The sequence below is a fragment of the Corvus hawaiiensis genome, chromosome 21 (genome assembly GCF_020740725.1).
Source record: "Corvus hawaiiensis isolate bCorHaw1 chromosome 21, bCorHaw1.pri.cur, whole genome shotgun sequence".
In the NCBI taxonomy this organism is placed as follows: Eukaryota; Metazoa; Chordata; class Aves; order Passeriformes; family Corvidae; genus Corvus; species Corvus hawaiiensis.
In genome coordinates, this window is record NC_063233.1 from 10,506,055 (window position 1) to 10,530,735 (window position 24,681).

A 24,681-nucleotide genomic window follows, 5' to 3' on the forward strand; every position below is an offset into this window, starting at 1 on the left:
AACGGCACCGGGGAGCGCACCGGGGAGCGCACCTGGGAGCGCACCGGGGAACGGCACCGGGGAGCGCACCGGGGAGCGCACCTGGGAGCGCACCTGGGAGCGCACCGGGGAACGGCACCGGGAGCGCACTGGGGAACGGCACCGGGGAACGGCACCGGGGAGCGCACCTGGGAACGCACCGGGGAACAGCACATGGGAGCGCACCGGGGAACGGCACCTGGGAGCGCACCGGGGAACGGCACCGGGGAGTGGCACTGGGGAGGGCACCGGGGAACGGCACCGGGGAACGGCACCGGGGAGCACACCGGGAGCACACCGGGAGCGCACCGGGGAGCGCACCTGGGAGCGGCACCGGGGAGTGGCACCGGGGAGTGGCACTGGGGAGCGCACCTGGGAGGGCACCGGGGAACAGCGCCTGAGCCCGAGCCTGCCGAGCCTCCGGGGCTGCGGCACGGCCAGAGCCACCCCAGCATCAGCACGGCCCCGGCAGCGCTGCCCGGAGTCACTCCGGGTGTGCTGGTTGTGTCCAGGGTGCGTTCTCCAAGTGATTGATGGGTAAGAAGAGTGAAATGAGCAGGGAGAGCTGGGTCGTGGAACTCTGCAGGCATGCAGGGAGATACATTCTCCGGTATCCAGGGCTTCCTCCAGGGGTTCGGGTTGTATTTGTGGCCTTGGGGTCACAACAATTTGCTTATTGATGTTAAGAACTTGGACAGGAACTTCCATGAAAAATACATTCCTGTCAAGCCGGTGGGTTTCGCCATGCTGAGGGGATGGCCTTGAAAATCCAGCAGACTTTGACAGACATCTGTTGATGTTTTGTCAGCTGCTTTCCAGTTTTAATGTCCGAGCTAATGAGGCAGAGGGTGTTCTCTGGAGCAGCGTGGCTCTGCTGGCTTCTGCCACGAGTGTTCTGCTTTGAGCCTTCAGCACTTCCAATGAATCTTTTTATGGCACTAATGGTGGAAAATTACTAAATTACTCCCATAAATGATCAAAAGTCAATAATCATTTAATAAAAATTCCATTCAAGTGAAGTGATCTCCTTAGCATAAGCTTGAGTCAAATGAATTAATGCAGGAGGCAGGGGTTGTGTCCTGGCCCCTCGGCTTCTGCCAGTGGTCCTGGTGGTGCTGAGCAGCCCTGTCCCAGTGGGAGCTCATGGAGCCCCACTGGGTTCAGGGCCCTGGAGGAGGGGAGGAAGCCTGGGGCTCTTCACACAGGCCTGGCATTGTGGCAGGCACTGGCTGAATGATGCCTGGTTTGAATTTTCTTTTTTACTCTTTGTCAGTGGTTTTTTTCTATATCCTTATCACAGCAAAGTGAAGTTTATATTTCTGAGTAGTTAAAGATTTATGTGATAAAGGGAAGTCTGTAAAAATAGGTGGAACTGCTATTTGCATTTCAATCTGAGGTGCAGAGAGGCTGCAGCCTCTTCATCACTTCTGCCCACTTTGAAAGAACATGTGCCTCAGACGTGGCTGGTGAAAGGGCTCGGGAGGCAGGTCATTTGTGACACACTGCAGTCCGAGATGCCAGAATTTAAGGACACGTTTTGAGTGGTGTAGCTTAGCTGGGGCATTGTGAAGAATGCAGTGCTGGGTTTGTGGCTGACGGGAGCTAAATTGAAGCTAAATTGGGTTTGAGAATCCAAAGTCTGTAAAAGTCAATGAAAAGACACCCATTGTCCTTTGCTATGTGTGCCTGTATGTTCTGTAACACCAAAGCAATAAAAGGCAGGTTATAAAAATGTGAAATAGGCTTCAAAATCCCCATATGGAGAGGCCTACAAATAACACTGCTTTGTAGTGTTTGTTTTCTCGTTTCTAAAGATTTAAGTTACTCTCACTTCACATTTTCAAGCCTTTTCCATACCCAAGCGGAATAGAAACCTCCTTTTTTGTTTTGGGGACATTTTCTGAGGAGAGATAAGATTTTTTACACAGTCACTTCACCACATTTCTGGGCGTTAAGGAAAGCACCAGCTCAGGCAGAGCTTGAGATACCAACACAGAGCTGATCCCATGGAGGGTTAACAGACTGTCAGGAGGGAGACTTCCTGCTTTTCCTATCGTGGGTCAGGAGCCCCTTGTTCACTCCAGCCCAGCAATGGCCCTGCTTGAACTGAAATCACTCAGAAGGAAACCAGTGGCTCCCAGTTCCCTGTCTGGTGGTGGCTGTGGCCTCAGCTGTTTCTGAGGAGGCAGAATGAGAGCTCTGTTCACACCATCCCCATCCACCTGAGGGTTGCTTTGCCCCTGGCAGGGGCAGAGCTGTGAGCTGCAGGCAGGGCAGGTGTCAGACACTGTGCATCCGTCTGTCCATCCATCCATCCATCCATCCATCCATCCATCCATCCATCCCTCAGGTCCTGCTGGAATTCCCATACAATGACATTTAAAAGGACTGTCCTGAGATCAGTCCAAGCTCTGCCATCTGCCCCAGCCTGTGTTTGTTGGTTACTGTGGTGGGGTCTTGTGGGACACAACCTGGAAAGCCACTGCTTGTGAATGGGGAAATTCTTCCCCTTTGCCCAACTGCTGAGCAGAGCCAAATTCTTCAGAGTCCTGGACCATGAATTTGCCATTTCAGTGGGTTTGTGTTTTTCGACAGATCATGTATGAATTACAGCCCTTTTTGTTTTCTAGGAGACCAGCAGGGTAAACTATGTTTAAACATATTTGTTCCATTTTTGGTATCTTCCCCTCACACACACCCTGCTTTTTTTTTTATTTTGGGGCTAAAGACCTTAAAGAAAGTGAGAGCCCTTTTCTTGCACAACATGGTGAGGTTAATTCTGACCCTCTGGATCACATCCACAGCTGCTGGCACTTGGTAGCTTTGCTACCAAAGGTGACCTTCCCAGTGCCTGCTGAGAATCCAAAGCTTTTGAATGGCCCTGAGCGATGTACACCTCGTGCTAAACGTGGGGAGAGACTTCCAGAGTCACGGATCATCTGTGGAGAGCAGGAGGCTGTTCCTGGGAGGCCATCTGGATGCACTGCTCGTTCTGTGTCATGTCCTGCTCCGTGGTGCCTCACTTCCACTGCTCCACAACAATCCCAAGGTGCTGCTGTGCCTCCAGCCAGTACAGGGGCTTTAATCACTTGTTGTTATTGCCTCTCTGTTTGTGTTTTTCTAAGCATTTGTGTTCCACCAGCACACTCAGAGTGAGTGCTCTCGAGGGGGAATTTCCTTCCTGATAAACAATCCTGCAGTGATTCAGCAGGAAGGATGTGGTGGTTAAGGCACTGGACTGGGATTTGGGAGACATGGGTTCTGTTCCCAACTCTACCACAGTCAAGATGTGATGAGGAGTGGAAGGGCAAGCAAACAAAGAGGAGGAGCTGTGTAGCTGTGGCAAAAACATGCTTTCACATGGCCTGTTTGTCCAGTTTGGGGTTAGGTAGGTCTGGGGTTTGCGTAGAATCACAGAACCATAGAATCTGCGGAGCTGGAAAGGACCTCAGGATCATCGAGTCCAACTCTTCACCCTGTGCAGTTTTGTTTGGCTACTCAAGTGAACAGCATCAGGGACTCCTGTTTGTGCAAGTCCGAAACTCAGCCTATTCCAGGAACCCAGCTGTGCTTTAACATGTTGTTTCACTTTCCATGGGGTCTCAGATGCCACTTTCCAGTGTTTCTTGTTGATTTGATTCAGTTTCCCATTGCATTCTCTGATCTTCAGGCACGTGTCCTATGGCTCCTACACCAGGCTGTACATGCATGTAGGTTCTCCAGTCTCCTGATAAATTCGAGGACAATCGACCACACACAAGATACTCCCTTTCTCACACAGGGTGAAGTTGCTGCAGTTTGACAGTAACTCTACATTTTCTTTGCAGAAGGAAGGGCTTGGGCTGCATCTCTGAGTTAGAGCTCCAGCCTCAGCATCCTGACCTGGTGCGACCTTTGGGAGGATGAATCAGGACAGTTACTCAAGCGATCAGCCCACGGGTGAGTTTTCATTCAGCGTGATTTGCTTTTCATTTATTTTCTTACTGCTATTGGGGGAGAATGCTGGGTCACAAATAAAGCAAAATGTGTGAATCAATGCTAAATTGCATGCCATGAAGATTATTGGATCTTTGAGGTTTTCTGCCCACATCTGGATATCAGGATTCTTAGAATTCTAATCCAAGTTAAAAATTTTTCTAGCAATTTTTTTATAAGTTCTCACCAGTTCAGAAGAACACAGGGGTTTTATTCCTGTGTTACACAACTCATTCTGCTTTTTGCCATAACTTCATTTTGTCATGAATTGCTTTGGTAAGTGGTTACCCTTTGCAGTAAGGGAAGATGTGCACACACCACTGTCAGGTATGTCCCATCCAATCTGAGTGTCAGGGTCCCTGCTGGAGAGATTGGATGGACAGGAATTTGTTACTTGTGGCTCAGACCTGCCATAAATTTCCCCTCTTCTTCCATCCCCATCTTTGGCTGTTGGAATTCAGCCTCACCGAGTGCTGCTGGCAGTGTGTGCGGGGAGAGGTGGATGCCAGGGGCTGTGCCTGTGGCCTCCCAGCTCTGCTCAGCCTGGGCTTTTTTGGAAGTGTCAAGGGGCATTCTTAGCTCTGACGTGAGGGCTATTTTTTGACAGTTCCCATTGTTCCCCACTCTTTGTTCATGGGTGAGGTCTTTTTGTCTGAGGCCTTTGTCAGAAATAGAGGCTGTTAGGAGAGCTGTCTGCTCACAGGTTTGGGGAGTTTTCTTTTGTTGTCAAGAGTCCTGAGAATTTCTTCCTCCCTTTTTCAGACTCTATTGGGCAAACTTGCCCGGAAAAATGAGGGGATTGCTGGGATCTCCCCTCACTGGGCCAGGGTCCTCGGAGCCACTACCCGTGTGCCCTGCTCTGGCTGTCCCAGGCCACAGGGCTGGGGCAGAGCAATCTGGGGTTCTGAACACCTGCCTACACTAAAGCCCTTGTCATTGTCCATGGGTTTGAATCTGGAGCTCAAAAATGGAAAATTTTAGAAAAATTCCTGTGGTAGCATGAAATATCTATTCTCTAATACTCAGCACATACTTTTATTACTGTGAACAGGTGATGATGACACATCAGGATGTCATGGAGATTCACGAATCATCCACAGAAGGACCTAGAGGCTGGGTTTTGGGAAAAAGACATTCAAGTCTCTATAACGCATCGTGGGTGCTCATGAGAAATGTGTGGTCAGAATATTCATAGATTGCTCATTGCAGCCTTATTTTTTGTAGGTGTAATAAATGTTGTGGTTTGAGTTTAGATCCGCTCTCTCAAACAGGCACAGGAACGAAGCTGTCCAGAGGGACACATTTTCAATGTACCACTCATGTACATTTTACACCTCCTGTTGAAGTGCTTAGTCCTGGTTGCTCTTGGAGTCAAGTCCTGGGTTAGACAGGTGTGATCCCTGGTGATGTATATCCTGGCTGAAGATAGGGACCTTCCAGCCTGGACCTCCATTTGTTCAGCTTCCAGCACCACCTATTGAGTTTTACATTGTTGGTTCATTTCATTCTCTGAGCTGCCACTGGAGCTATACTTAGAGAGGAAGGATATTATAATCTTGTGAAAGATTAAAATATTGTTACTGTAATCCAGCTGGAAGGGGAGCACTTTTCTCAGGGTAAGAGACAGCCAAGGCTTTTCCCATTCTGTCCTCCCCTTGTATGCAGGAAGGAAGCGCTGGCAAAGGCCCCCTCAGCTTCCTGTCGGTTCGGGAGCGCATTTCCAGACACAGCCCTCTGCACCATCCATCACCCAGCCTGGCCAAACAATCGCAGCAGCGCCAGGGAAAAACACCCGCCTGGGATAAACACCGGGAGCAGAGCCTGGGAGCAGAGCCTGGGAGCCCAGCACGAGCCAGCCTCTCTGGGGCTGGGCCTGGCAGCAGGCACTGCACATTTGCTGCCCTTCCCTTTATCATTAAGTATCTTAATAATCAAAGCTCCCCTTTCGAAGAAGCATCTTAACAAATGAAGAAGGGAGGGAAGGAGGAAAAGGGCTGATGTTTGCAGAGGAGCTGCTGTGCTGGCAGGTGCTGGGGATGCTCTGGGGTGCAGAGCACCCGGGGGATGTGTGGGTCACTGTGGGTGCTGGATGGAGGCCGAGCTTTCTCTCAGCTCTTCAGGCAGTGCTGAGGCAAAGCCACCTGTGAGGCCTTAAAGAAGGAGGAACCAAGTAGGGTGGAGGCCTCACCTTTGACTGGATCACCTTTGCTGAACAGGATTCTCTCCAAGAAGAGGCTCAGAACTGAACTGGGATCTTTTTCCCTGTATCACTGCTTTTGTTTAAATGCTGCATTGCAATATTTAGGTCATATTTTCAGATCTATCTGCCCTGTAACCTGTTTTTAACCATTCCTTAAACCAACTATTTGGGTTTATATTTTTCAGTATGATTTTAGTATCCTCACAAACCTTGAGCTGGGAATTCCTCCTTACAACTGCCTGAAGGGAGGTTGTAGTGAGGTGGTGGTTTGGTCTCTTTTGCCATGTCCCAGGCAACAGGATGAAAGGAAAAGGCCTTAGTTGCAACACGGGAGGTTCAGATTAGATATTAGAAAAATTTTTTTTCACTGAAAGAGTGGTCAGGGTCTGTGCTGACTACCTGCAGGAGCACCTCCTCTTCCCAGCCAGATGTGCCTTTCTGGGGTTCTTTCATTCCTTCTCCTCTGTTTCACATTTTTATTGTCCTTTGTCTGGGCTTGCAGCAGGCATGGGGTGCGCAGTAAGCTCCTTTAATGTCTTTACAACACTCTACAGTTCAGAACTATTTTTTTATTTAAGGTCTTTACAGAAACAGGATTATGGAACCCTCATTTAAAAGCTGAACACATTTCTGCAGTGCTAACAATTATTTTTAAATCTATCAGAAATGCACGTAAGCAACAGCAATTGAAAAAAGTAAAGAAGGTAAGAAGTTACTGGGGATGGGATGGATAGTAAACAGCAGTCCTGGCGGCATGGTTATGAAAACATTAACCCCAAAAATTTACCTATCTGATCTAGAGCTAGACAACAGCAGGTTTCCCCATGCTCAGTGCTGGGTGTAGATGTTGAAGTTGTCAACTTTAAAAGAAAAAAGCAAAGCTCAGCAACCTGGTTTCAGGTCCTGCTGCAGCCCCCAGTCCCCAGGCTGTTGGTGGCATTTGGCACTCTCATTTCCCTGTTTGGGAGAGTGTTACTGTTCCCCTTTGAGAAGCTGTGTGACCGTACACGGGGCAGTGCTCACGTTAGCAGTGTGCAACATTTTTAAATTTCCTTCTAGAAAATAATTGATTGTGTTTGCTTGTCCTGGGCATCCTCTTTGGAAGGAGACGCCACTCGAGTGGTCACGGGTGTGATTCTGCTCAGGTCCTCCATGCGCTGATCTCGTCGTTACTTCATTAATCTAATTATGCACTGTGACAGCAACAGGTTAAAGAAGAGACAGGACTGTGATTAGTTGGCAGTGTCCCATTAAGTCCAAGAATGGCAGCTGGAGATGAACCCACGAGCAATGAGAGGAACGTGGGACACTGGAACAGGACCGGATCTGCTGGGGGCGCTGGGAGAGGCTGCGGGCACCAAGGTGTTTGTGTTAGGACACTGGGCTGGGAGGACTCAAGGAAGGGAGAGCAGGCAGGGACTGCCAGCCTGTCCTGACACATGGCTATCACAGTTCATGGCTCAAGAGAAGTCCTTGGGACTGCCAAAGTCTTGGAAAAGACAAAGAAATGGGGTTGTGATAGTAAGTGCTGTTTGCCCAGGGATACAGAAACACCATGTGCCTGGGAAGAATGATGTTTAGATTGGAGATGTGGTCATACAGCAGAAACTGAGGGATAATGAAGGAATTTTCCAGGAATCGCCTGCTGGTCTCTACATTCCTCTTTGCAAAAAGGCATGGAGTATAACAGCTGCTTCCACCCACTCTGGTTCTTTCACATAAATCTAGTGAAGAAAAGGGTCAAGTTAAATTCAACTGTCCCAAACACCTTCCCAAGCCCTAGTAAGGCTCAGGTAACAAGCCTTGGTGGAAGAACATCCTGTGAAATCGAACAAGCCCTCGTTAGGAGGGAGACAGGAGGTGACACTGTCCTGCAGCCCAGGACCACGGTGCTGCCACTGGGTGCCTGGCACCACTCAGTACCCTGGGAGGCTGCAGGGTCCCTGTGTCCTTCTTGTCCTGCTGCACAGCCCTGGCTGCCTGGGCAGATGTGGGCTGTGCTCTGGGGAGCAGGGCTGCCTGCAGCACGTAGCCACAGCTCTCCAGCCCAGGTGTTTGGGAGCACAACCCTCCCCATGTGTCTCCAGGAGGGAGGGACGGCTCTGCTGCGGCAGGGACTGGTTTGTGTGGCAGCGGGAACTGGGAGCAGTGGAAACGTCCTGCTCGGAGGCTGCAGCAGGGTTTGCTGTGTGTGATTGTGCCTTCTTTTAAATTATACTATTTTGCAAGCACTTCCTTCCTGCATTTCTCAGAAGGAGGGAGGGGTGTGTGCAAAGAATGTTGAACTGCCTTTGACGGAGGAGGAAAACTGAAGAAAACAAGAGATGCAATCCTAACTACTGACCTTTTACTTGAGCTTGGTGATGTTTTTCAGCGGCAGAGCCTCTGGGGAGTAACAGCATCCTCCTTGCTATTGTGCTGCCTGCCCAAAAAGGGGGCTAAAGTTCAGCTTTTATGATGTTCTCACTCTGGGCTTGTGGGAAAAAGGCCACATTCCCTTTCTTAGGTCATACGAGTGCAAGAGATGACAGAGTCCTACAGTCTAACCCCAGGGCAGGAGGCCAGTGCAGAATGGGACTGGGATAGACAGCTTGGTAAATATGCCACCAGCTTTTTCTCCTTATGGAGAGTCACAGCAGGTGGGAGGGTAATTTACATTGTTAAATTAAAAGGCACTGATTTATTTTATGTTGGTGTGTTATTGTTCTATAAGAGCACACGAGTTGCCATTACTTGTGATGGACTCTTGCACTTTTTTATTAAATCCTCCTTTTCCACTTTGGTCAACAGTTACTGGAAATGAACATTATCTACCAGGACAAAAACAAGAGGCAAATAAGCATAAAATAAAATCCCAACCTCCTTCCCAGTAAACCAGAGGTTTTCAGGGGACCCTCCATAGTTTTGAGGACTGGGATTATTGCAGTGGATGTTCTCAAATGGTGCTCCTTGGCCCTCAGACTGTTTATTGCCTGTACCTGGAGGCTAGAGAGACACTGGTCCCTTTGCTCACGGGCCCTGATCAGGCTCTGTGTCTCTGAGCTGCCACCTGCTCTCACTATCCCCCTTCCCCCAGCAACATCTGGTGTTTCTCTCCATTGAGGTTTCCTTCAGCCTTGCTGAGGTGTTGTTCAACAGACACTGAGCTGGTGTTTCCCCATGGCATGATCCTGGTTGTGCCGTGCTTTCTGAAGCACAGAGTCTGGGAGCAGAGGAGGTGCTTATGCCTGGAAAGGCTGCCTTTCGTAAGGATAAATTCTGTTCTAAAATTACAGATACTGTTTTAAAGTTGCTGTAAGTCATACTGTTTAAAAAACAAATCTGGATGATGCTGACATCCACCTGTGCATTGACATCCTTGGCAGTGCTGATGGCTCTGCTCCAGGGGCTCAGGGAGGTGCCCATTTCACAGAGCTGGAGGCTTTGGCTCTGCACATCGTTCATTTAACCTTACTTAATTTTGGCTAATCTGAGAACGGATCTCTTTTCCTTTTCTGCTGGATGCACTTTGCACTGAGCTATACAGATACTGGGAGGGAGAAGAACTTGTCTAAATTGTTTGACTTTCCTTGGGAAAAAAGAAATGGAGATTTATTACCAGTTCTCCCTCCCCAGGGCTCTCCCTCAGCAAAGCCCTGCTTTGGTGGCAGAAGTTTGCAGCGAGCTATCGGCGATTCAGCATGACAAAAGTTCGCACAGTTCAGAGCTCTCATGATTACAGAGGAGCTTTTCTTGGGATTTTTAAAATGTCCTAGACACAATTAAAAGAATTTCTCAGCAAGGAGGGTGCAATCTGGGGACTCTCCAGCAGATGTAATCACTCAAGGAAAACTTTGTTTGGCTTGGCTGGGCCCTGCCTTCGTTCCGTGCTCTTTCATCCCGCCACCAGGCTTTGTCTCTCAGTCTTTGCAGTGTCTCTCTGTCTGTCTTTCCCTCTTTCCATCTGCCCCACATTCCGCTGCAGGCTGAATGGGACAGCCTTAACCTGGCTACTTCCAAGACAAACAGGGAGTCCAATGGAAAAAGGGGGGCCCTTGGCTGTCAGGAGGCTCCGCAGTCACTCACTTCCTAGAATTAAAGGCTGGGAGTTGATCTGTAAGCCAGCCAAGCCAGAGACAATGATTGGGTTCCCATTTTGTTCCTTTGATACTGTCTTAAATATGTGCAATGGCTGGGAAAACAAAATTTACATAAAGTAGAAATCCACTTTCTCATACAGATCTGTCCTGCCCTGGGTCCCCCAGTGTGGATGACACCGGTGGCAAAGCTCATCTGTTGTTTGTTACAGGGCTAGGGGAACCAGGCCTGTTCTTAGAGAACTGAGCTGGGACAGTTCCTGGCTGTGATGGGATAGTTTCGGTAGCCACAAGAAGATGGGACCAGTGCAGCTGGAATTCCGGTGTTGGACTGCATGGTCCTTGTGAGTCACTTCCAGCTCAGGAAATTCTGTGATTCTGGAGATGAACAGGAGAGATGCATTAAAGCCACTGTGACCATGGATCAGCTCCAGTATGTCCAGCCAGACCCTGGTTTCATGCCATGGCTTTGCCCAGCACCTGGACGGGGATATTGCCTGTGCCCACAGATGACAGGGGTGCGAAGGTGCCATCCCCTGCTCCAAAGCGACCCCGGACAATGCTGCTGGGCTTTTTGAACATGAGATTTTCAGCTCTAAACCCCAGAGTGCTTTTGGGCTGTACCAGCTCGTGGTAATTAGAGAGCAGGTAATTAATGACTGTGTGGTTTGTAGGTTCTGTCACTGATGAAGTTGGGATAAGGAGTAGGCAGATTCCCTCTCAGGCACTGAGGGACATTTAAAATGCTGCACAGTGCCTCAGGTTGGGTGGGAGGCCTGAGAAGCGCCTGTGACCTGGTGCTCACGGGCACAGAGCCCTTTAGAGCAGCCTGAGCTCTCTGTGCAGCCCCAGGCTGTGGCAGCCCCCCACTCTCTGTAGCCCACCCCCCCCAGTGGGCCCTGGGCAGGGCTTGGGGTGGCAGATATCACACACTGAGCTGGTTCTGTGCTTTCATTCAGCACTGTAACTCGGTATCACACTCTAAAGAGACTTTCCATTGGTATTCAGGGCTCATATCCCAGCTCCGCACGGTTTCCTGCGGGTTCCAAGGGAAAGGACCTTTCCATGCATAATTTAATCACGTTCAGCACGGCAGCACTGGGATTTTTTTTCCACAGAAAATCTATAACATCTTGTTGGTGAACTCCTATACTTTGAGAACTCGCAGTGCGCTTGCTTATCTCGTTCTCTCAGATAAACACCTCTCAGCATCCTGTTTTTCTTGTGCCATACGAACAGGAAGAGAGCGATTGTTTGAGATGTGCGTCAGTCAGAGCTGGAACCAGGCAGCCCCTTACCCTCCCCATCACCATGGAAACCACCGAATCCCTTCAAACACACTGGTGCTGAGCTGACAGGTATCCTGGCTTTTCCACTTAACCTCCCCAGAGCTATGACTGTAATGTGCAGGACCTCTCAAAAATAGGGGTTTTTATTTTGTCTAGGAGGTGCAGCTATAAATTTTGGAAGCGAACAGCCATCGCTACTTTTGTGCTAAGTAGCAGTGAGCTCTTTTGTTTGGCCATGGATTTGGTGCTGGGAACACTGGAAAGGCTCTGAGGCAGCTCTGTAGTCGGTGGGAGCGTGGTGTGAGGGACTGGGCAAGGTTTTCCCTGAGCCTGTGTGTGATGTTTGCAGCGTGTCCTGGAGATGAGTGGCTTGAGCCAGCCGGCTTTGGGAAAAGCATTTGGCTGTTCTGCAATCACTTAAGGGTGACCTGGAGAGCTTTGTGTGTGGAGGGAACAGATTTAGGATTTGGGAATGATTGGAACTGTTCCTGGCACCTCAGGGTGGGATTTTCAAAAGCAGCAGCAGAAATATGGATGAAGAGCAGATTGTTGGAAGTTTCTGATAATGCTGAGTATCAGTGCTGCTCTAGTGGAAGGTGTCCCTGCCCATGGCAGGGGAGTTGGAATGAGATGATCTTCAAGGGCCCTTCCAACAAACCAGTCTGGGATTCTAGCAGAGATGGCGTTTTAATCTACTGCTCTGAGATGTAGTCAGTCAGAGGAAGGAGAAATTCTTCTAACTTAGGGGTTTAGCCACTGTTTTATTCGGCATAAGCGAAGCAGCAATTTCCCTCTGCCTCTGGAGAGCTGGATTCAGCCTGGACAGATGGGTCTCCTCCACTTTGTTTACCCGAGTGAACTTCTCACCATGTCCCCAAGTGCCACATCTGCACCTTTTTTGAACACTTGCAAGGCTGGTGACTCCTCCACTGCCCAGCCCTTTTGGCTCTGTCCAGGGCCTGGCTGGCTGGTCTGCACTGGTGGAGATCAGCCCCATGACCGCCCCACACACTGACCTTGGAAAGGGACAGGCCCTCCCCCATTCAGCATCTGTGATGCTGCTGAAATGCGCTCAAGTGAGGAGCTGGCAGAAGAGAAGGTGGGAATGTCTTTTATACAAGAATCAAACTGTTGTTACTGTTCTCAAAAGAAAGTTGGACGGCTTCAAAATATCTACTACAACTTTTTAGAATTACCAGGTGGGTTTTTTCATATAAAACTACTTAGGACACAGTTAAAGGTTGTTAGGTTTAGAACTTGGGGATTTCCAGAGATGTCTGGAAGCAAAAAAATAGATATCTTTTTAGCTCTGTGATTGTACTCTGGATCTGATGCTTCTTTCCCGTCCTGCACTTGAGTCCTCTGGGGCTGCTGCTGTTCCTGGCAGTCTCGGTCTCTTACATAATTAAGAAGTTTCCCCTTGATTCTGGACAGTACCAGTTTTCTTCCCCTTTGCAGGAATGATGAGTTTGAAAGAAGAAATAATTCGTTTTCTGGAGTGCTGTTTTAGGTGTTTTTAAACTGAATTCCCATTTCTATGAAAGTGCCATTAACTCAGTGTAAGGACATTAACTTGCACCCTGGCTGTGACAGATCCTCCTGTTCCTGGCCTGAGGAGGTTGGCAAGACAGTGGGAGTGAGGAATGGCTCATTCCAGGGCACTGATTGTTGTCCTCCTTCTGGGAACGTGGTGACTCGCTGCTCACCCTTCCCTCAACACTGAGATGGTTCATGGGAACAAAACCTAATGCTCTTCATCACTGAAAAAGTGCATGGAGCTGGTGGATAAAGGAAGTAAGGATAGCCTGGCTGAGTTTTTGAAGGTGTCCCTGCCCATGGCAGGGGTGGCACTGGATGGGCTTTCAGGTCCCTTCCAACCCAAACCAGTCTGGGAATCTGTGATGTTGTTGTTGCTCAGGTGTCTGTACACTCTGGGTGGGAGAGGAATGTGGATGTTCTCGGGCTGATGTAGGGAGAGGGGGAGGAAGGCCCCTGTTTGGAGCACTGGGGTGGGGCTGTGCTGAGCCTGCCCTGCCCCACAGAGCTCTCCTGTCTCTCCATTGACAAAAAGCGCTAAGAAAATAAGAGGTCAATATTGTGCTCAGCCAAGCAAGCCTTCTCTTTTAATGAGAGTGCATTTTGTTTGATCTGTGCTTTTGGGGGGGAAATGATGAATTTTAGCCATTATGAAAACAAAAGCCGTGGTTATTTGTAAGGATTGTTTTATAAGAAGCATATGTGTGCTTTATTATTCTTGTGCTTGAAGTGCGGGGATTGTTTTCAGTTGGGAGGCTGCAGGAGAAGAATGTGAACTTCTGACTCACTTAGAAATTGAGCATGTATCAGCCAAATGCTGAGGGTTCCTATTATGTTTTCATAACTCAAATTTCTCAGAATGGAAAGGGTCTCACTTGCCCTTGATTAGGGAGTGACTTTTGTTGCCATTGAGAAAGGCTGGCTTCTTTTCTAGAAAAACTTGTCTTGCTTTCAATGCACTTAATTTCCCTTCATTTCCCTTTTCCCTCCCCAGCACGGCAGTTTCTCCATGTTCTGCCTGTGCACCTCATTCTCCACCATATTTCTGTTTGAGCTCCTAATTGTGGCTTTCCAATAACGGTGTAGTCAGCAGCATAGAGCAAGGTATGGCTTCCCAGAATGATCGCAGGAAAGTGTGGGCTCAGCTAATGGCACTTGAGGAATTCTGGCTTTTGCCTAGAAGAAGCAAATGAAAAACATGCAATGAGTATTGCCTGCAGAGCAGGATGCAGCCCCAGCCATTCTGTGATTGTGTGCTTGGTGATAAGCTAATGCAGGGATATTGGAGAACACAGGTCCACATTCAGGAGGACCAATTCTATGATACAGAATTGCATCTTGTCACATTGACAGAGTAGATCCAAACCAGAGACTCATGGAGGATCGCTGGCCTTGCAAGGTGCATCACTGAATTAGAAGTTTCTGTTAAACCAAGTCTGTCTGGAACATGGTAAAGAACCACAAAAAGATAAGCCTCAAGATACTGGCCTCCTCCCTGGAGTGAAGCAAAATATTTCCTGCTGAGTGAAACAACCATCTCAGTGTGATTGGAATAAAGCTTTGCCCCTGTTCTCGGTACAGGCAGAGAACTGGGCTGGGGGGATCACTCCGGGCTGACTTTTCCATCTGGCCTATGAACAAAACATAAACGGTTCTGCAGTTCCCAGTGATGTCTGGGATCTTTGTGGGTCCCTTCCAGCTCAGGATATTCTGTGGTTCCATGAATTTGTGATTCTGTAATTAACATTTTGTTCTTGACCTTTCCTGTCCATGACTTTCTGCTGTGACAGTTTGGGGGCTGTGGCCCTGCATTTCACTCACTTTTGTTGCCTTCTTTGGGGTTGCTTTTTTCCTTCTTTCAGTATCTTTTCTTTTGCTGACTGTAATTCTTCCAGGTTTTGGGCCACAGGGCATTTTAATGGCTTTGGGCACAAAGAGAAAGTGTCAGGAGGTTTTTCCTTGGGAAATTCCTCCTCTGGGGTTGGATGTCTCCCTTTCCTCAGGCAAGAGACACAAGGAGGCTCAGTCAGAACGTGGGGTTCTCTTGCCAGGGCGTTTCAGCTGCACTGGTGAATAATGCAGCAGAATTTTGCAAGGACAACACTGCAAACCTCACCAGCAAACCCAGTGCTTACCTCACCAGCCCCCAGGCACCGCTTTTGTTGTAATCACAGCAGGGTTTGAGTGATGGATGCACAAAGGAAATGGAGAGAATGAACAGAAAGTAGTTTATGGCTTTCCTCAAAGGCACTTTTCTAACTCAAAAATATAAGCCTTGTGGTTTATATGGTTTTCAAATGTAACCACAGATCTTGAGAATTGGAAGACATTTGATTTACCGTCTCCTGCAATTTTGGTACCAGGTTCAGGGCAGAGCTCATTAATTTTCAAAATGAAAAACGTTCAAAGGAGATACATTAATGTGAAATGTTTAAAACAGGAACATGCTGTTGGGAGAAACTGTCAGTGCAAGACCTTGAGGTCTTTTGTGTCTTGTGGAGTAGGTGCAGAGGTGTCTTTTTTTGGTCTTCACCAATGTTCTCTAACCTTGATTTGGTGAGGCTTTTCCAGCTGTTTTAAAGTCTGCAATCCCCATTTCAGAGCTGTGAAGGGTCAGTGTCAGACTGAGTACTTTCTCTTGAGCTCAGTCTAGGAACTGGATGGGCTCAGCTGCCTGGGACACATCTCGTGGCCCTCCTCAGCTGTCACAGCTGCAGCAGGGAGAGCTCGTGTTCTCTGACTTTCCACACTGGGGTTTGTTTTGCTGGTTTGCACCCTTGTTTTTATTTTACTCATTGAATGCCCCTTGCTAATAGCTGGATATCTCTTCAGGATGTAGGACTTCACATTTCCATCCTCTGACTCAGCTGGAGAGTAACTGGCTGCAATAGCTCAAGGTCCAGCATGGACTGCGGTGTCCTCCGTCTGGTGGGATGAGACAAGGGCATGAGGGCTTTGCTCTCCTGTTTATGTCTGGCTCTGGGAGCAAATGCTTGTGGGTTATTTTGTTATGTTTAGCCTCTGGCTGTGTCTCGTCCTTAGATTCCCAGAAGCCAGGTAAGGCAGGGAACAGCCCTATGCAGACACCAGCAGATTTCTCTCCTTGTTCAATCCCTGTCCTCTGGCAGTGGGAAGCCATTCCCCCTTGTTCTGTCCCTCCAGGCCTTTGTCCAAAATCCCTCTCCAGCTCTCCTGGAGCTCCTCCAGGCACTGGAAGGGGCTCTGAGCTCTCCCTGGAGCCTCTGGACTCTCTCCAGCAGGTCCATGTCCCTCCTGTGCTGAGGAGCCCGGAGTGGATGCTGTGCTCCAGGTGTGCTCTGTGGGAATAACCCAGCTCTGGGTGTGTTTGTTCCCTGGGTACCTGTGGCTGCTCAGTGCCACGCTGGCACCGCTGACCTGGTTAAAACTGACTGCAGAGATGTTTTCCTCCAGCTATATCAGCTCGGGTTTCAGAGGCAGGGAGGTAAGGTAGGAACAGTCAGTAGGAAAAGGCTGGGTTTGCTGACTGAGGTTTAGAAAGCTCTTAACAAGTTGAATTATTGGTTGTATCTGAAGTGAAACACTGCTCTCCTAACTGCTCTCATTTCCTGTATCATTCCAGCCTGTTCCCTGCATTAATTACAGCTCAGATTTACAGTGTATTTGGTTACACACTGCGTTGCATTCTCTTTTTTTTTCCTGTGTGTGTATAAATTTCTTTGGGAGTCAGGCCAAGAGGAGAGTGTGCAGCTATGCACACACACATGGACTGAATTTGACTGTAATTTGCTAATTTACTGGGGAGAAGGGATCTGGCATTTCTTCTGTTTTGGTAAAAAAAGAGCCTTTTCTTTTTCCAAAGGAGGAGCAGTAGCTGAGAACAGCCAGTGTTTGGAGAGTTCAACATTTCAGAACAACCAGAGATGAGAGAAAATATTATCTTGTGAATTGTAAATGTGGCATTTTTAATTTGGCTGGTGTTTCCCAGAGGTTAGTGGATAATGGGAACACTATCATGCTCTTGGCTCGACCAGTAATCAGCTTGCTACTTCAAATATTTTATAAATGCAGTGCCTCAGTTCAGCTGGATGAGGTAGAGCCTTTCACAGCTGAAGGAGTTTTTTGTGACCTGAAATATGAAGTGCGATGGGATACTGAGCATGAAATCTAGCATTTGGAAATGAGCTCTTTAGGAACTGTAAAACACAGAAGGTGATTGAAAGGAAGTTTCCTTTTCTGTTTAACATTTTTCTTTTGGCTGTATGAAAACATAAGAGGAGGTGCATTAGGAGGAGTGGTTTTGGAGAGTTCATTCAGATTTTTAAATTCATTCTTCACATTTAAACTGTTGATGCTGCAGACGATTTTTATTCAGAATATTTTGTGTCATGGTTTCGTAGGTTAATGATTGGGTATTAAGTAGAATCAGATATCAAACATGTTATTGCTTTCAAAATGAAATATTCCTGCACAATTGCTTTAGCAGTACTGGTGTGATGAATTTTGGTATGATGACTATTGCTATGATGAATATTGATATGATGAATGTATGAGGAATGACAACACAGAAAAGAACAACTGAATGCAAGTTCTGCAGTAACTAGGCGAAAAGTAAGAGGAAAATTCCAAATAACCTTCTTTTGAAATATTTGATCCCTCTTTGTTTAGCCTTGCCACTCATCACAGCAGCCTTTCATCTTCCCTCTTCCTCAGGCACCCTCTTGCCTGAATCCCACTGGAGCCCCATTGTTGTCCAGCCTGGCAGGGCAGCCCCCCCGGGCACACCCAGGGCTCTGAGCTGGCCCAGCTGGGGCTGAGCCACCCCAAAGTCACCTCACCCACTGCCTCCTCCATCGCCAGGCTGCCAAGAGGTTCCACTGCAGAGCCCTGCGTTAAAAACTCCTGTGCTGCTCATCCCTCCTGACCTGGGCAAGGTGCTGGCTCCTCCAGGGCCGTGTGGGTGCCTCTGGAGAGGGGTGGGGGTGTGCAGGGCGTGGGGCAGCAGCAGGATTGGGCTGGAGCTGCAGCAGCACAGCTTTGGAGTGCAGCAGCCCATGGGGTGCTGAGTTAAAGCCGTGCCTGGCTGCTGGCTGTGATGTTGTTGGGATTTCAGAGTGCAGGGTTTTACACACTAATCCTGACTGGCAGTTGGAGCTCGGGGGTTTCCAACACGGAGTAGCTGATTTCTCTGGGGTGAAACAATGCCCCAGTGTGTCTGGGCTGCCTCTACAGAGCCAATAAATCTGGTTTGTTTTGTTTTTCTCCCTCCTTTTCTCTCTCTCTTCCCCCTCCTCCAGGCCAGGACCCGCTCCTACTGCTGAAAACCCTTCAGCTTCTCTGGACAAAGCATGAGCTGGAGAAGGTAAGGCTGAGCCCTGCACACAGCAGTTCCTCTGGATGCAGAGCATGTCCAGGCACAGGACACTCGGGTCAGACCCGCAATCCTTCACGGCTGCTTTCATTCCAGCACTCAGGGGAAGAGCCTCTGCATTTGCAGCTACAAGTGAAAAGACAAGGTAGCTTTGTGTGATGGGGAGCAGCTCAGGGGCTCCTAGAAAAGAGCTGGAGTTTCCAGGGCTGAGTTACAGAAGGAAAGAAAATCAAAGTTGCTTTTGTTTTGTTTTAAACACTTTTTTTGTCCATTAAATGGAGGATCTTGGGGGGAGGGGGAAAAATATTTCTAGTAGCTGAAAAAAATGAGAGTTGAAGTCAGTAGAGAAGTGCTTTTTGCCAAGTGGATATATCAAAGCTTTAATATTTGAAGGTTGGTGGGGTTTTTTTCTGATTTACTTTGGTTTTGCCTTTTAGAGTGGTAAATGCAATTTACATTGCTGTCTAAAATTAGTGCTGTATTTTTGTACAGCAACCTATGGGCTCTACATGGAGATTTCTCATAGGCAGTAAAATATATTTCATCTAAATTTGGGAGCTTGAAAACTAACAGAAACAGTTGCATCAGCTGAGGGGTGACTTTTCCATGTTTAACTCTGTGCTGTTCAGGCAGGTTCATGAGGTGGTTCCTTTTCTAGAAGGCCCAGAGCCCTGCAGCTCCCACAAAACCACGTGGAACACGTCCTGTGTGGAATGGCCAGCGTGGCTGAGGACCTGGTGGATGTGCTCCATCCTGGGTATCTGCAGGGTTTAGTCACTGTCCTGGTCTGCTGCTCTTAGACTTTCCATTACTGGTAGTCTGTGGCTGCCAGCTGGAATAAACAACTGGAAACCCGGTGTGAGAGGTGCCTTTCCAAATGGTCACTCACTGGCGGAGACTTGAACTCAGCAACTCTGAAGCCTTGAGCTTTCCATCAACTTTTGTTAGATCTGGAGGAAAAAAAAATATTATCCTTTAGGTCTGGAGGGCAGTTAATCCCACAAAACAACAGCAGGAAAGAGTAATCATCAAAATCTCTGCACTGGGCACCCTGGGATCTGTATGTGGATTGGAAAAAAAATACTCTGGAAAAGACAAAGCCTCCCATGGAAGTGTCCTTTGGCAGAGAGCACTGCAGTGATCCTGCTGGGGGTGGAAAAGCTGGAGGGTCCCCAGGAGCCATGGAATCACAGGCTAGTTTAGGCTGGGAAGGAGTTTAAAAGCTCATCCAGTGCCAGCCCTGCCATGGGCAGGGACACTTCCCATTGTCCCAGGCTGCTCCCAGCCCCAATGTCCAGCCTGGCCTTGGGCACTGCCAGGGATCCAGGGGCAGCCCCAGCTGCTCTGGGCACCCTGTGCCAGGGCCTGCCCACCCTCCCAGGGAACAATTCCTTCCCAATATCCCATCCAGCCCTGCCCTCTGGCACTGGGAAGCCATTCCCTGGGTCCTGTCCCTCTGTGTCCTTGTCCCCAGTCCCTCTGCAGCTCTCCTGGAGCCCCTTTAGGCCTTGGAAGGGGCTCTGAGCTCTCCCTGGAGTTCTGGAACTGGGATATAAGAGATGGTCCGTTCCTACATAGGAATGACAGGAAGCATCAGCAGACTGCCTGGAGCTGTGGGACTGGAAATAGGGGACCAAAGCTGAGTAAAGGAGTGTGTAGTTTGAGCATCAGCAACATTTTCCTATTCCCATGATCTGTCAGGCTGTAGAAATCCCCCAAGGAGCATTCCCTGCCATGGGAATCAATTGAAATGGAAATGGCAATTACACGTTTGAGAGGAATCCTTCTCTGGCAGAGGGTCGAGCCAGGCAGCACAGCTCTCTTTCCTCTCTGATTTAGGTGTCTCATGCCCTTTTGTTCTCTGCCTTACCCCTCAGACTGTACATGCCATAGCTGAAGGCTTGCTGGGAGGTTTGGGAGGAGGCTTTTTCCCAGCTCATCACTGGTACGACGGCCAGACTCGGTGCAGATGAGCACAGTTTGTGCTGCCGGCGATTGTCAGTGCTGGGAGCTGCTCTGCCTGTGCCAGCAGGACCTGGTGTCTGCTGGAGCCCATCCTGCCAGAGCCCGGGCTCAGATTCCAGCCCAAGGACGAGCTGAGCGGGGTGGTGGAAGCTCCAAATGTGCTGAAGTGGGGCTTTGGGGGGAAAAAGCCATTTCCAAACAGTGCAGTGGGGTTGGCGAGTTGCTTTGTTTTCCTTTGGCTGTTGTATTGGATGTTTGTGGTTGGATCAGAGCTCGGCTTTGCCTTCTGCTGCATCTCCCAGGGAAGCTGGAGCCCTGTGTTTAACGTTGCAAACTCTTGCCACAGGGAAGATTACTGACAGGGAGAAATCCCTTATCTGAAGTCCCATCTCCGTTAGTCATCGGCTTTTTCATACCGCCTTTGATAGCCTAGTGAGAAAGAAACAGTTTCTGTCAAAAACCATAGGTTCTGTGGGTTTTCCAGACATGAAAGACACTCTGGAAAATTACTGTCTTCCAGTAAAAATTGTCGATGAATAAAAAAAGAGCAAATTCATTGGCAAATTTTCTGTAGATTTTATTTTGTTTTCCATGTCGTTCTTCAAACTTTATATTGTTTCCACTGGGAGCTCCGAATGGGGCCATGAAATCCAGTAAATTACAAGTGCTGGCTGCAGCAGGAATGAGCATCTTTTAGATTTGGCTTTTTAGCCAGAAAAGAAAGAGAGCAGCTGTTCTCAGTGATTTCTTGTTTTCTGTCTCTGCTTTCGTCCTGCTCACGCTGGTGATGTACCATGCAGTGAGAGGTCCTGTGTGGGTACTGAGGATGCCACTTCCTCACCCTGCCAACCCTCCCAGCTCCCTGGAAACTACTTCTAATGTAAACATTATAGAGATATTGCTCAGTACTGCTAATTTATCACTTCTACCAGATGGGGAGTAAGTAGTCTATTAACATTCACAAAGTGAGGGTCCAATTCCTTCACATTTCTAAACACATCACCCTGGGATTCCTAAGATTTATGGCATGGAGTTTTCCCATGTTCTGAGCCCCTTTGTGGGGCCTTTGGGCTCATGGAGGTGTGCAGTGCCCACAGGGGCAGGAGGTGCTCAGGGAGCTTTGGGGGAAGGAGCACAGATTTGGAGGATGGCAATGTGACAGAGTTTGAACTCAGAAATTTCATTCACTTTGATCTGAGTGTAAAATCCAAACTATTTTGAGACTCCTAAATATTCTGATTACAGTGAGGAGTGTTGCTCTGTTGTGGCTGAAGCGGGCATAAAGTCAAATATGCAAGTCTGTGGTGCAGCAGTGAGGAGGGGTTCTTGTCCTACTCCTCATAGGTATCTTAGAAGATCAGCATGTTTTTGAGCCCACTTCTCTGTTCTCTACCTTCAGTATTGCCATTTTCCCAATAACACCCCTCTCTCCAGCTCACTTCTTTTCTCCCCCTCCCCCAAATCCCAAGCCCCTTTGTCTGCCCCACAGAACAACTTCTCTGTCTTTATGGGATAATTAGTGTGGACAATTGCTGCTTTTCCCATTGGGTTTGAGATGCAGTGAGCCATGAAGGAATCTGTAATGACATGAAAAGTCACTGGAGGCGCGGATGGTGGCTGAATAGCAACAGTTACCTCTCTGAATAGATTACATTAAAAAAAATAAAGCTTTGTGTTCAGCTGGGGGAAGGGAAGATTCACTAATCTTTTTGTACATGACAATGTGGTTTTGTATCTCGGCAGCTCAAGGAAGAAATCAGGCGGGGCTTTGCCAGACTGGAGGACCCCTTGGCAGGACTCCTGGCCATGCTGGAGAGCAGCAGTGATTGGAAGGGGAAAGGGCATTCACTGGGGTATTGCATCACCACGGAGCTGCAGCTTTGGATAAAAGAGCATCCTGCTGTCCCACAGGTTAGAAGAAGAGAAAGCAAGAGCGCTGGGAGAGAGTAGGGAGCAATTGATTTTAATGTTCCTCAAGTATCTCCAGTTTCACTTTATTCCAAAGTCCAGCAGCTTCTCTGTAGCCTTATACAGAGTGTGACAAGGTGTGAAACTCACAGTGAGATGTTGTTACTGGTGGCATGCTGGCCTGAAAATGAAATCATGTTGGAAGCTGTGCTGCCAGAGCTGTTTCCCCTCCAAAGTTGGGATTTCCATCTCTCCAGATCAAACTTTGATGGAGCGTTGCTCTTGCAGCCTTTCCAGGCTGGAGGCTCTCCCACTGGAACCCACATCCCTGCTGTCAGGAGAAACCCAGTTGCAGAAATCTGCTCTGTGTGTTCTTCCAGCTCTGCAAATAGAAGCCAGTTACCGTAGGATTGCTTAATTCCTGCCATATGGTGGGAATGCAGAAAATGGGAACAGCCTGCCTTTTCAGCAGCTGAATGATTAGTTCTGTGAAGTTGGGTCATCAGATTATATATCCTAATGTTTACCATTCCTTCTGCCTTCAGATATTCTGACCTACTGAGATGTTCTCTTTTGTGTAAGCTTTTGGCTCTGAACTGCAGGATACTTTCATACTTGTGTTGCTTCCTTTCCCATTTTTCCAAATGGCTCTGGTTAGATGTTGAGCTCTGCCATTACGGGATGGGCAAAGTGCAGGGAAGTGTTGCTGGCACTGAAATTCCTGTGTCATGAGTGAGTGATCATGTGGGAACACAAGGATTAGTACCTGTGTCTGTGCATCTTTTGATAGTGCTTTTGCTTTTCCTACCCCTCATGCACCCAGCAGCAAGCCTGGGAGTGAAAATGGAATTCTTATGCCTGATAGGCGAGATCTTCCTGGAGGGGAGTCGCTGGATTCAAAGGTTTTCTGCTGGGAACTAGAGGGGAGAATTTCTGAAGAGCTCTGTTAGCACAGAGGGCATTTTTCCAGTTTCAGATTTTACTTTTGCACAAGGCCCTATCCCTTCTCCAGAACTACCCCACAAACACTGCATGTTCTTAAACTGAATGCTGTGAAAAAAATGTGTATCATATTGTTCTGATTTCTGCCTGCAGACTCCATGGGGAAATCGGAGAATCCCTTCCAGAGGAATTCGCTTACTCTGTTTAAACAGGCTGCATTTTCAGCCGCTATTGAGCTGCAGCCATCTTTACCAAACCTGTGTTTGATTGCTTTTTTGGTTGTTTTTTGAAGTCTGGCACCAAGCTGAAGAAGCTGCAGGCCCGTGTGCTCGGAATGCTCTCGCAGTGCCCAACTAATCTGCTTGACCCCCTGATTAGCATTTACCAGCTCCACACAGTGGACCGGAACTATTTGCTTGAACATGTCAGTCATCTTTATCTCCAGGGCAATTACAAAGAGGTGGGTCATGTCTTTCAAATAAATTTACCTTCCCAGCTCTCTGTGAATGTCTGTGTCCTTTTTTTTGGATGCATTTCAATGTGAATTCCGTTTCATCCCAGCAGCTGCACGCTGTGAATGCTGCAGCTTAACGTGCTCTTCCCATGTACAGGAGCAGGCTGGGCTCAACCTCAGCTTTTCTGCTGGCTGAGGACAGAATGCCAGGGAATGCTCCCTCCACTCCTTTGCTGACCTTTGAAAGTAATAGGTTAATAGGCTTTAATTTGGAGAATTTAAAGGGATGGCTGTGTTCTTTTTTGTTTTCCTTGTCCTTAGCAAGAAAAGAAGGGATTTTAGTCCTTGGTCATAGACCTGTTGTGCTATCTGCAGCCTGCCTGCAGCCAGAGGCCTTGGAAAACCTCACTGTGGGATTGCCCCAACCTCAGGTCTCAGTTGGAGGAGTTTTGAAGCCTCTTTACCACCGAGGCTCATATTCCAAATGTGTAACACCTCCTGTGTTTGTGTCTGGGTGGTTGACACAGGCAAGAGTTCACCAGACCCAGGATCTGGTGTGTTTTACCCTGTTCTACAGCACTGCAGCATCTCTGGCATGGTTGCCCCATCCCTGGCATTGTTCCAGGCCAGGTTGGATGGAGCTTGGAGCAGCCTGGGATATTGGAAGGTGTCCCTGGCCATGGCAGGGGGTGGAACTGGGTGGGCTTGAACTGGATGGGCTTGAAGGTCCCTCCCCACCATTCTATGACATTTCTTTTTTAAAGGCAAGGGGGTTTGTTTTTCTCCCAGGAGCATGGTTCATTTGGATGGTGTATAACAACTTGATCTTGTTTAGCAAAAGTAAAAACTCAAATAGCATTCTTAAAATCCTGTTCTTCAGTAAAGCTGAATTCCCAAGTGACCTCCTGGAATCCCATTCTTGTTGATTTCTTTCAATACTGAAACAAAGATATTTTGTATTTGGTTTG

At 48.3% G+C, this 24,681-nt stretch overlaps 1 protein-coding gene across 7 annotated transcripts in view; it reads left to right on the forward strand.

Moving 5' to 3' along the window:
- EXD3 (exonuclease 3'-5' domain containing 3) overlaps window positions 1-24,681 on the forward strand; it is a 214,009-nt gene that overhangs the window by 40,200 nt on the left and 149,128 nt on the right. For 5 of the 7 annotated variants that reach the window (XM_048325158.1, XM_048325161.1, XM_048325164.1 and 2 more), the window contains exons 3-6: window positions 3,846-3,957; window positions 18,371-18,435; window positions 22,153-22,320; window positions 23,552-23,719. In XM_048325158.1, the coding sequence (XP_048181115.1) occupies window positions 3,921-3,957; window positions 18,371-18,435; window positions 22,153-22,320; window positions 23,552-23,719 (438 nt within the window). In that variant the 5' untranslated portion in view covers window positions 3,846-3,920. Of the gene's footprint in view, window positions 1-3,096; window positions 3,729-3,845; window positions 3,958-18,370; window positions 18,436-22,152; window positions 22,321-23,551; window positions 23,720-24,681 lie in introns of those variants that run through there. The other 2 variants (XM_048325160.1, XM_048325162.1) reach the window with 2 other exon arrangements.